This window comes from Pristiophorus japonicus, unplaced genomic scaffold, assembly GCF_044704955.1.
Source record: "Pristiophorus japonicus isolate sPriJap1 unplaced genomic scaffold, sPriJap1.hap1 HAP1_SCAFFOLD_339, whole genome shotgun sequence".
Taxonomy (NCBI): domain Eukaryota; kingdom Metazoa; phylum Chordata; class Chondrichthyes; family Pristiophoridae; genus Pristiophorus; species Pristiophorus japonicus.
Window position 1 is genome coordinate 487092 of NW_027253205.1, and position 11831 is coordinate 498922.

An 11831-nucleotide genomic window follows, 5' to 3' on the forward strand; every position below is an offset into this window, starting at 1 on the left:
GGACAGACTGGATGTGGGGAGGATGTTTCCCCGGGGGCTGGGAAGTCGAGAACAAGGGATCACACAGTCTCAGGATACGGGGTAGGAAATTTAGGAGCGAGATGAGGAGAAATGTTTTCACTCAGAGGGTAGTGAACCTGTGGAATTCTCTACCACAGGAGGCTGTGGAGGCCAAGTCACTGAATATATTTAAGAGGGGGACAGATAGATTTCTAGACACAAAAGGCGTCGAGGGGTATGGGGAGAAAGCGGGAATATGGTGTTGAGCTAGAGGATCAGACATGATCATATTGAATGGCGGTGCAGGCTCGAAGGGCCGAATGGCCTACTCCTCCTCTTTTCTATGTTTCTACCAAACTGGTACTGACGTCTCCATGCTCTCCCCTCAGAGCCACTACCTGCAGTGCGGCCCGGAAAACCTGGATTTCAAAGGGGTGGACTGTCACGTCTTTGAATCTCCGTACCCCATGACCATGGCGCTGTCTGTGCTTGTCACCATTGAGATGCTCAACGCCCTCAACAGGTAAGGGTGTGAGGCAGTGGGGGTGTGGGGGCGGTGTTCGATCAGGGTCTGCCGTGCACCGTGTCGTGTCCTGCTCAATTCCTGCCGATTTTCTTTCTCTCACACACGCACTGAAAGCACTATTAAAGGACGTTCCACCATCATCATCCATCATCATCATCATCATCATCATCATAGTCTCTCGGAGTGGAGGAAGACTTGCTTTCACTCTAAAAGTTAGTTCCCAGGTGACTAAACAGACCAATACAGGAACCACAGTCAGTGTCACAGGTGGGACAGACAGACGTTGAGGGACGTTGAGGGAAGGGGAGGGTGGGACAGACAGACGTTGAGGGAAGGGGAGGGTGGGACAGGTTTGCCGCACGCTCCTTCCGCTGCCTGCGCTTGGTTTCTGCACGCTCTCGGCGACGAGACTCGAGGTGCTCAGCGCCCTCCCGGATGCACTTCCTCCACTCCGGGCGGACTGGTCTTTGGCCAGGGACTCCCAGGTGTCGGTGGGGATGTTGCACTTTATCAGGGAGGCTTTGAGGGTGTCCCTGTAACGTTTCCTCTGTCCACCTTTGGCTCATTTGCCGTGAAGGAGTTCCGAGTAGAGCGCTTGCTTTGGGGAGTCTCGTGTCTGGGGGCCATGCGGACAATGTGGCCCGCCCAGCGGAGCTGGTCGAGTGTGGTCAGTGCTTCGATGCTGGGGATGTTGGGCCTGGTCAAGGACGCTAACGTTGGTGCGTCTGTCCTCCCAGGGGATTTGTAGGATCTTGCGGAGACATCGTTATTGGTATTTCTCCAGCGACTTGAGGTGTCTACTGTACATGGTCCTTGTCTCTGAGCCATACAGGAGGGCGGGTATCACTACAGCCCTGTAGACCATGAGCTGGGTGGTGGATTTGAGGGCCTGGTCTTCAAACACACTGTTCCTCAGGCGGCCGGACTCGCACCCGGGCTCACTCACACACTGAACTCACTATTAAAGGAGCGTTCCTTCACACCAGAGCAATTTTATTCTGTGATTTTCTAAATGGTTAGAAGCAAGAAACTGGAGGATCTGGGAACCAAGGACAGAAATCACAAAGCTAGTGGACAGGTATAATTAATTAAAAAATGTAATGGTAACAGTAACCGGCTCGAGGGGCTGAATGGGCCTCCTCCTGTTCCTGTGTAACAGGCTCGAGGGGCTGAATGGGCCTCCTCCTGTTCCTGTGTAACAGGCTCGAGGGGCTGAATGGGCCTCCTCCTGTTCCTGTGTAACAGGCTCGAGGGGCTGAATGGGCCTCCTCCTGTTCCTGTGTAACAGGCTCGAGGGGCTGAATGGGCCTCCTCCTGTTCCTGTGTAACAGGCTCGAGGGGCTGAATGGGCCTCCTCCTGTTCCTGTGTAACAGGCTCGAGGGGCTGAATGGGCCTCCTCCTGTTCCTGTGTAACAGGCTCGAGGGGCTGAATGGCCTCCTCCTGTTCCTGTGTAACAGGCTCGAGGGGCTGAATGGGCCTCCTCCTGTTCCTGTGTAACAGGCTCGAGGGGCTGAATGGGCCTCCTCCTGTTACTTGCCCACTGTAGAGGCTCTGAGGCCTGAATACACAGACCCAGGGTCCCAGTCCTGGGTGCGTACGCCGCTGGAAGGGGGAGGTGGGTGATGGCCCGGGATGTTTGCTGGGAGGGTTGAGGGCAGGCAAAGCTGGCAACGTTGTGAACTCGCGTCTGGTGTGAGGGGACATGCTGAGGTGAGTGGCTCCCGGTGTGTTCACAGCCCGGCAGTGGGTGACACATCCCGCAAGTCCCTCCGGCGAGCAAGGTTTGTGATCCCACTAACCGTGTACCGCTCTCTCTCTCTCTCTCTCTCTCTCTCTCTCTCTCTCTCTCTCTCTCTCTCTCTCTCTCTCTCTCTCTCTCTCTCCGCAGCCTGTCAGAGAACCAGTCCTTGCTGAAGATGCCCCCCTGGGTTAACGTCTGGCTGCTGGGAGCCATCTGCCTCTCCATGGCTCTGCACTTCCTCATTCTGTACGTTGACCCATTACCGGTGAGTGCCACCCTTCCCCTGCTCCTGTACCGGCCCATTGTCACCAGACCCATCTATTATCATGCTACACGTCTGGGTATGGGTCTGCGTTTATACAGTGCATGTCTGGGTATGGGCCTGCGTTTATACAGTGCATGTCTGGGTATGGGCCTGCGTTTAGACAGTGCGTGTCTGGATATGGGCCTGTGGTTATACAGTGCATGTCTGGGTATGGCCTGCGTTTATACAGTGCATGTCTGGGTGTGGGCCTGCGTTTATACAGTGCATGTCTGGGTATGGGCCTGTGTTTATACAGTGCATGTCTGGGTATGGCCTGCGTTTATACAGTGCATGTCTGGGTGTGGGCCTGTGTTTACAGTGTACGTGTCTGGGTGTGGGACTGTGTTTACAATGCATGTCTGGGTTGTGGGCCTGCGTTTATACCGTGTCTGCGCGTGGGCCTGCATTTACAGTCTACGTCTGTCGGCCTGCGTTTGGTGCATGTGCCTGGGTGTGGGCCTGCGTTTAGTGTCCGGGTGTGGGCGTGTGTTTACACTGGGTGTGGGCCTGCGTTTACACTGGGTGTGGGCCTGCGTTTAGTGTACATGTCCGGGTGTGGGCCTGCGTTTACACTCTGCGCGTGAGCCTGTGTGGAAGGATGAACACACAGCGGCTGCTCTCTCACCTCTGACCCTCTCTCTCTCGATCCCCTCGCCCGCCCTCCAGCTGATCTTCCAGATCCGGCCCCTGCACACGCTGCAGTGGATCATGGTGCTGAAGCTCTCGCTGCCGGTCATCCTGATTGACGAGACGCTGAAGTTCGCCGCCCGCAACTATGTGGACCCCCCGAAGGCGCCCGAGGGGGCCGAGGGCCGCAAGAGCAGCCTGGCGTCCTGGATGGAGGGCGTCTCCTGGAGCTTCATCCTGGTTGTGGGGCCCCTGGTGCTGTGGCTGTACAGCACGGACACTAACGTCGTCAACACCCTGTGGTCCTGATGTGGGGCGCCGGGACACAACCCAGCGAGCGGGAGGGGAGGGGAGGGGAGGGGCGAGAGACCCGAGCGCCAGGCGACACCCCGGACCACCAACAGCAGCAGCAAGAACAAAGGGGGAAGAGGGCGTGCCGAGTGATGGGTGGGGGGGAGAGAGGGCGAGTGTTTGCACGTTTAGTTCGTCGAGAATGCACGCCCTGATATTTTAATTTCAACCCCCTCCCTCCCCCCCCCAACGCACTCGTCCTCGACCCCCTGCCCGCCCACCCACTCTATTTGCAGTAAGACTCTGGTTTCAATGACCAAGGCAGAGAGAGAGAGAGAGAGAGAGAGTGACCTCGGTGTCTGAACAGAGGTCACCTCGTAGTTGAAGCCATCACAGAGCGCCTCTCCCACCCACCCCCCCACCCTCGACAGACAGGCTCTCAATCGCTGTGACCAAGTAGGATTGAGTGAGAACCCTCCCCCCACCCCTCCTCCTCCACTCCCCACTGACCCTGGGTTAGAGAGAGATGAGCCGGGTTGAGTTGAGAGCACTGGGTGAGCTGCCTCTCTTTCTCTTTCTCTCTCTCTCTCTCACTGCCCCTGGCCCTCTGGGCGGCCTCCCACTGACTGACTGACTGGGGGGGGGGGGGTGAGGGAAGGGAGAGCTCCTGCCCTGTCCCCTGCCCCATGCACAGTATTTATTCCAGTTCATTCACACTTCAACCATTGCAAACACCGGGCCGAGTTGTCTCGAAGCGCACGTCAAAATCAACAAAACGCTGTTTCGACTGCATGGTTTATCCAATTATTGTGTGTGTGTCCCTGTTTGCTGCACGCCTGTTTTTTGGGATGTTGACTTCCTGTCCATCAGCGCCCCCACCCCGGTTGAACATCCCGCTGGGATTCTCTCCGGGATATTGCCGACCTGCAGTGATGGGAGCGCTGGGATTGGGTCCGGTTCACATCCCAGCTCCCAGATGGACTGGGTCAAGGGCGATGCGCTCTCTCTGATGGGAGGGGGGGGGGGGGGGGAGGGGAGAGAAAGAAGAGAGGGGGCAATAGGTCACACACTGTGACCTTTAACCCGATGGCACCTGGGAGGGGGGAGAGTCAGCGCCAGTCCCGACCAGAGGTGGGGTCCCCTCTCTCATTGTGGTGGGGACTCGGGCTACTGCTCTATAGGGGGCAAGACAGTACCCCCCCCTACCCTCGACCTCCTCCACACTTCCCCCCCCCTCCCCCTCCCCTCTCTTCCCCCCCCCCCCCCCCCCTCCCCCCCCTCTCTTCCCCCCCCCCTCTCTCTTCCCCCCCCCCTCTCTCTTCCCCCCCCTCTCTCTTCCCCCCCCCTCTCTCTTCCCCCCCCCTCTCTTCCCCCCCCTCCCTCTCTCTTCCCCCCCCTCCCTCTCTCTTTCCCCCCCCCCTCTCTCTTCCCCCCCCTCTCTCTTCCCCCCCCCCCCACCCCTTATCTTTGGGTCCCTCTGACCTTCCCCCCGAAAGGGTGACGAGACACCACTGTCCGGCCGTAACCTCTGCGGTTTGATTCGGTGGGGGCGGAGGGAGGGAAAGGAGGAGATGGGGAGAGAGCGAGAGAGAGAGAGAGAGAGAGAGAGGGGGTGTGGTTGGGCAAGTCCGGACCCACCGGGCAACGTCCTGTCGCGGAGCGAGCCCGCCCTCGGTGGGAGGTGGCGAGAGCCAGTGAGGTGGACGTGGGACCTGTGACGGAGATTGGGGTGTGGGGAGGGAGGGAGGGAGGGAGATGTGCTGCCCCCCCCCCCTCTCTCTCTGGTGCCTGGATTGGTACTACAGGGCTCCTGTATGTGTGGGATCAGGGGTTGTGTATGTGGGGGTCGGGGGTCATTCCTGAAGATTGTGTGTGTGTATAGTTTCCTTAAACTCGAGGGTCATACAGAGATCACACATTCCTAAAATCGCTCTCCATTCCCAATTAAGAGACGAACGTATGGTGTGGGGGTGGGGGGGGGGGGGGGGTGAAACGACTGCGATTGGGACCAAAAGGGTTGAGCTCCTTGTATTAATAAGCAAGGCTGCTGAACCATGGACCAGCCCTGACCGTGTGCCCCCTTTCCTCTCCCTTCATGTTGCCCGAGCGCTTTTGTTTGACCATCCGCCCCCGAGACTCGAGCCGCACGCGCGCACGGATGCAGGAGGCGACTCAGGCTACAAGCCCCCCCCCCCCCACTGTGCTGTCTTGGTCATTCCCTCTGGAGCCCCCCCCCCCCCCCCTTGGCCTGTTGGCTCAGTGCAGCCTCTCTCCTCTGGCCAGCGCAGGAGGTGGGGGCGGTTAGCTAGTGTAAAGATTATTTAACTGTAGAAGTGTATCTTAACAGTGCGGAGCAGGCAGTGACTGACTGCGGCTGCACACTCTGTAAGCTCCCTTCTCCCTCTTTTCCCCCCCCTCCCACCCCTTTCTGTTTTGTAATCTGCCCCATACTTCCTTTCGATCCATGTGCAGAACTTTATAAATTATGTTCTTGTGTATATTTCTTTTTGTTTTGTAGAATATTGGGGTGGTGTAATTCAGGGACCTCCCTTACCCCTCCATCCCACCCTCTTTCCCCTCCCTGCCCTGCCATGCCCAAGAGCTGATCCCCACCCTGCCTGACCGGGCAGCGGTGTGTGTGCGCGGCTGTAAAATGGGGCTGGATGGGGGACAGGCTGAGCTCCTGTACCTGACAGCAGCATGACCTTAATTTAAAGTGATTTCCATTCCCCTCCCAACGCAAACACAAACACGCACTCAAAGGTTGCCCATGGGAGGGTTTTTTTTTTAATGTCTGGAAAGTAATGGAAACTTAATAAAGATTATTATAATCAAAAGTTTTCAAAATGCCGATTGTTTTGATTGAAAATCTTTCCATCTCTGTCTGTGTTTTGCTTTCTTTCTCTCTCTTCCTTCCCCCCCCCCCCCAGTCTCTCTCTTCCCCTCACCCCCCAGTGTCTGTCTGTGTGTGTCTCTCTCTCTCTCTCTTCCCCCTTCCCTCCCAATCTCTCTCCTTCCCCCCACACCCCTCCTCCCAAGTGTCTGTCTCCCCCCCCCCCCCCCCAGTGTGTCTCTCTGTTCCCCCCACAGGTCTCTCCCTCTCTCTTACCCCCCCCCCCCCCCCAGTGTGTCTCTCTGTTCCCCCCACAGGTCTCTCCCTCTCTCTTACCCCCCCCCCCCCCCCCAGTGTGTCTCTCTAATCCCCCCACAGGTCTCTCTCTCTCTCTTACACCCCCCCCCCCCCAGTGTGTCTCTCTAATCCCCCCACAGGTCTCTCCCTCTCTCTTACCCCCCCCCCCCCCCCCCAGTGTGTCTCTCTAATCCCCCCACAGGTCTCTCCCTCTCTCTTACACCCCCCCCCCCCAGTGTGTCTCTCTAATCCCCCACAGGTCTCTCCCTCTCTCTTACCCCCCCCCCCCCCCCCAGTGTGTCTCTCTAATCCCCCCACAGGTCTCTCCCTCTCTCTTACACCCCCCCCCCCCCAGTGTGTCTCTCTGTTCCCCCCCACAGGTCTCTCCCTCTCTCTTACCACCCCCCCCCCCCCCCAGTGTGTGTCTCTAATCCCCCACAGGTCTCTCCCTCTCTCTTACCCCCCCCCCCCCCCCCAGTGTGTCTCTCTAATCCCCCCACAGGTCTCTCCCTCTCTCTTACACCCCCCCCCCCCCCAGTGTGTCTCTCTGTTCCCCCCCCACAGGTCTCTCCCTCTCTCTTACCACCCCCCCCCCCCCCCAGTGTGTCTCTCTAATCCCCCCACAGGTCTCTCCCTCTCTCTTACACCCCCCCCCCCCCAGTGTGTCTCTCTTTTCCCCCTGAGTCATCCCCACAGGTCTCTCCCTCTCTCTTACCACCCCCCCCCCCCCCCAGTGTGTCTCTCTAATCCCCCCACAGGTCTCTCTCTCTCTCTTACACCCCCCCCCCCCCAGTGTGTCTCTCTAATCCCCCACAGGTCTCTCTCTCTCTCTTACACCCCCCCCCCAGTGTGTCTCTCTGTTCCCCCCCACAGGTCTCTCCCTCTCTCTTACCCCCCCCCCCCCCCAGTGTGTCTCTCTGTTCCCCCACAGATCTCTCCCTCTCTCTTACCGCCCCCCCCCCCCCCCCCCCCCAGTGTGTCTCTCTGTTCCCCCCACAGGTCTCTCCCTCTCTCTTACACCCCCCCCCCCCAGTGTGTCTCTCTGTTCCCCCCACAGGTCTCTCCCTCTCTCTTACCCCCCCCCCCCCCCAGTGTGTCTCTCTGTTCCCCCCACAGGTCTCTCCCTCTCTCTTACACCCCCCCCCCCCAGTGTGTCTCTCTGTTCCCCCCACAGGTCTCTCCCTCTCTCTTACACCCCCCCCCCCCCAGTGTGTCTCTCTGTTCCCCCCACAGGTCTCCCTCTCTCTTACCCCCCCCCCCCCCAGTGTGTCTCTCTGTTCCCCCCACAGGTCCCTCCCTCTCTCTTACACCCCCCCTCCCCCCAGTGTGTCTAATCCCCCCCACAGGTCTCTCCCTCTCTCTTACCCCACCCCCCCCCCAGTGTGTCTCTCTGTTCCCCCCACAGGTCTCTCCCTCTCTCTTACCCCCCCCCCCCCCCCAGTGTGTCTCTCTGTTCCCCCCACAGGTCTCTCCCTCTCTCTTACACCCCCCCCCCCCCAGTGTGTGTCTCTAATCCCCCCCACAGGTCTCTTCCTCTCTCTTACCCCCCCCCCCCCAGTGTGTGTCTCTAATCCCCCCCACAGGTCTCTCCCTCTCTCTTACCCCCCCCCCCCCCCCCAGTGTGTGTCTCTAATCCCCCCACAGGTCTCTCTCTCTCTCTTACACCCCCCCCCCCCCCAGTGTGTCTAATCCCCCCCACAGGTCTCTCCCTCTCTCTTACCCCCCCCCCCCCAGTGTGTGTCTCTAATCCCCCCCACAGGTCTCTCCTCTCTCTTACCCCCCCCCCCCCCCCCAGTGTGTGTCTCTAATCCCCCCACAGGTCTCTCCCTCTCTCTTACCCCCCCCCCCCCCCCAGTGTGTCTAATCCCCCCCACAGGTCTCTCCCTCTCTCTTACCCCCCCCCCCCCCCCCAGTGTGTCTCTGTTCCCCCCACAGATCTCTCCCTCTCTCTTACCCCCCCCCCCCCCCCAGTGTGTCTCTCTGTTCCCCCCACAGGTCTCTCCCTCTCTCTTACCCCCCCCCCCCCCAGTGTGTCTCTCTGTTCCCCCCACAGATCTCTCCCTCTCTCTTACCCCCCCCCCCCAGTGTGTCTCTCTGTTCCCCCCACAGGTCTCTCCCTCTCTCTTACCCTCCCACCCCCCCCCCCCCAGTGTGTCTCTCTAATCCCCCCCACAGGTCTCTCCCTCTCTCTTACCCCCCCCCCCAGTGTGTCTCTATTCCCCCCCACAGGTCTCTCCCTCTCTCTTACCCTCCCACCCCCCCCCCCAGTGTGTCTCTCTAATCCCCCCACAGGTCTCTCCCTCTCTCTTACCCCCCCCCCCCCCCCAGTGTGTCTCTCTAATCCCCCCACAGGTCTCCCTCTCTCTTACACCCCCCCCCCCCCCCCAGTGTGTCTCTCTAATCCCCCCCACAGGTCTCCCTCTCTCTTACCCCCCCCCCCCCGACAGTGTGTCTCTCTAATCCCCCCACAGGTCTCTCCCTCTCTCTTACCCCCCCCCCCCCAGTGTGTCTCTCTATTCCCCCCACAGGTCTCTCCCTCTCTCTTACACGTACCCCTCCCCTGCAGTGTGTCTCTCTCTCTCTGACATCCACCCTGCCAGCTGTGTGTCTCTCTTTTTTTACACCCATCCCCCAGTGCTGGGGATGCGGGAGGTGCTGGGGATGCTGGGGGTGCGGGAGGTGCTGGGGATGAGAGGGATGCGGGGGGTGCTGGGGATGCGGGAGGTGCTGGGGATGCGGGGGGTGCTGGGGGTGCGGGAGGTGCTGGGGGTGCGGGGGGATGAGAGGGATGCGGGGGGTGCGGGAGGCGCGGGGGATGCGGGAGGTGCTGGGGATGAGAGGGATGCGGGAGGTGCTGGGGATGCGGGAGGTGCTGGGGATGAGAGGGATGCGGGAGGTGCTGGGGATGCGGGAGGTGCTGGGGATGCGGGAGGTGCTGGGGATGCGGGAGGTGCTGGGGATGCGAGAGGTGCGGGTGATGCGGGAGGTGCTGGGGGTGCGGGGGATGCGGGAGGTGCGGGTGATGCGGGAGGTGCTGGGGATGCGGGAGGTGCTGGGGATGCGGGAGGTGCTGGGGATGCGGGAGGTGCTGGAGATGCGGGAGGTGCTGGGGATGCGGGAGGTGCTGGGGATGCGGGAGGTGCTGGGGATGCGGGAGGTGCTGGGGATGCGGGAAGTGCTGGGGATGCGGGAGGTGCGGGGGATGCGGGAGGTGCGGGGGATGCGGGAGGTGCTGGGGATGCGGGAGGTGCTGGGGATGCGGGAGGTGCTGGGGATGCGGGAGGTGCTGGGGATGCGGGAGGTGCGGGGGATGCGGGAGGTGCGGGGGATGCGGGAGGTGCTGGGGATGCGAGTGGTGCTGGGGATGCGGGAGATGCTGAGGATGCGGGAGGTGCTGGGGATGCGGGAGGTGCTGGGGATGCGGGAGGTGCTGGGGATGCGGGGGATGCGGGAGGTGCGGGTATGCGGGATGTGCTGGGGGTGCGGGAGGTGCTGGGGATGCGGGAGGTGCTGGGGATGCGGGAGGTGCTGGGGATGCGGGGGATGCGGGAGGTGCTGGGGATGCGGGAGGTGCTGGGGATGCGGGAGGTGCTGGGGATGCGGGAGGTGCTGGGGATGCGGGAGGTGCTGGGGATGCGGGAGGTGCTGGGGATGCGGGAGGTGCTGGGGATGCGGGAGGTGCTGGGGATGCGGGAGGTGCTGGGGATGCGGGAGGTGCTGGGGATGCGGGAGGTGCTGGGGATGCGGGAGGTGCTGGGGATGCGGGAGGTGCTGGGGATGCGGGAGGTGCTGGGGATGCGGGAGATGCTGGGGATGCGGGAGGTGCTGGGGATGCGGGAGGTGCTGGGGATGCGGGAGGTGCTGGGGATGCGGGGGATACGGGAGGTGCGGGGATGCAGGAGGTGCTGGGGGTGCGGGAGGTGCTGGGGATGCGGGAGGTGCTGGGGATGCGGGAGGTGCTGGGATGCGGGAGGTGCTGGGGATGCGGGAGGTGCTGGGGATGCGGGAGGTTCTGGGGATGCGGGAGGTGCTGGGGATGCGGGAGGTGCTGGGATGCGGGAGGTGCTGGGGATGCGGGAGGTGCTGGGATGCGGGAGGTGCGGGGGATGCGGGAGGTGCTGGGGATGCGGGAGGTGCTGGGGATGCGGGAGGTGCTGGGATGCGGGAGGTGCTGGGGATGCGGGAGGTGCTGGGGATGCGGGAGGTGCTGGGGGTGCGGGAGGTGCTGGGGATGCGGGGGATGCGGGAGGTGCTGGGGATGCGGGGGATGCGGGAGGTGCGGGGGATGCGGGACGTGCTGGGGGTGCGGGAGGTGCTGGGGATGCGGGAGGTGCGGGGGATGCGGGAGGTGCTGGGGATGCGGAAGGTGCTGGGAATGCGGGAGGTGCTGGGGGTGCGGGAGGTGCTGGGGATGCGGGGGATGCGGGAGGTGCTGGGGATGCGGGAGGTGCTGGGGATGCGGGAGGTGCTGGGGATGCGGGAGGTGCTGGGGATGCGGGAGGTGCTGGGGATGCGGGGGATGCGGGAGGTGCTGGGGATGCGGGAGGTGCTGGGGATGCGGGATGTGCTGGGGATGCGGGAGGTGCGGGGGATGCGGGAGGTGCTGGGGATGCGGGAGGTGCTGGGGATGCGGGAGGTGCTGGGGATGCGGGAGGTGCTGGGGATGCGGGAGGTGCTGGGGGTGCGGGAGGTGCTGGGGATGCGGGAGGTGCTGGGGATGCGGGAGGTGCTGGGGATGCGGGAGGTGCTGGGGATGCGGGAGGTGCTGGGGATGCGGGAGGTGCTGGGGATGCGGGAGGTGCTGGGGATGCGGGAGGTGCTGGGGATGCGGGAGGTGCTGGGGGTGCTGGGGATGCGGGAGGTGCTGGGGATGCGGGAGGTGCTGGGGATGCGGGAGGTGCTGGGGATGCGGGAGGTGCTGGGGATGCGGGAGGTGCTGGGGATATAGGGTATAGTGGGGATGCATGGGGATACAGGGCATAAGGGGAATACAGGGGTTACAGGGGAATACTGGGGATACAGGAGATACTGGGGATACAGGAGATACATGGGATACTGCGGATACTGGGTATTCTGCGAATATTGGGGATACAGCGGATACTGGGGAGACAAAGGATACTGGGGATACAGGGGATACTGGGGATACAGTGGATACAGGAGATACATGGGATACTGGGGATCCTGGGGTTACAGGAGATACAGGGTATACA

General features: G+C 61.8%; 1 protein-coding gene across 1 annotated transcript in view; it reads left to right on the plus strand.

Moving 5' to 3' along the window:
- Window positions 1-4832, plus strand: part of LOC139250041 (sarcoplasmic/endoplasmic reticulum calcium ATPase 2-like) — a 116167-nt gene extending 111335 nt beyond the window's left edge. The window contains exons 18-20 of the mRNA XM_070872605.1: window positions 390-523; window positions 2417-2534; window positions 3240-4832. Of these exons, the coding sequence (XP_070728706.1) occupies window positions 390-523; window positions 2417-2534; window positions 3240-3509 (522 nt within the window). The 3' untranslated portion in view covers window positions 3510-4832. The remainder of the gene's footprint in view (window positions 1-389; window positions 524-2416; window positions 2535-3239) is intronic.
- Window positions 4833-11831: the final 6999 nt, after the last annotated feature.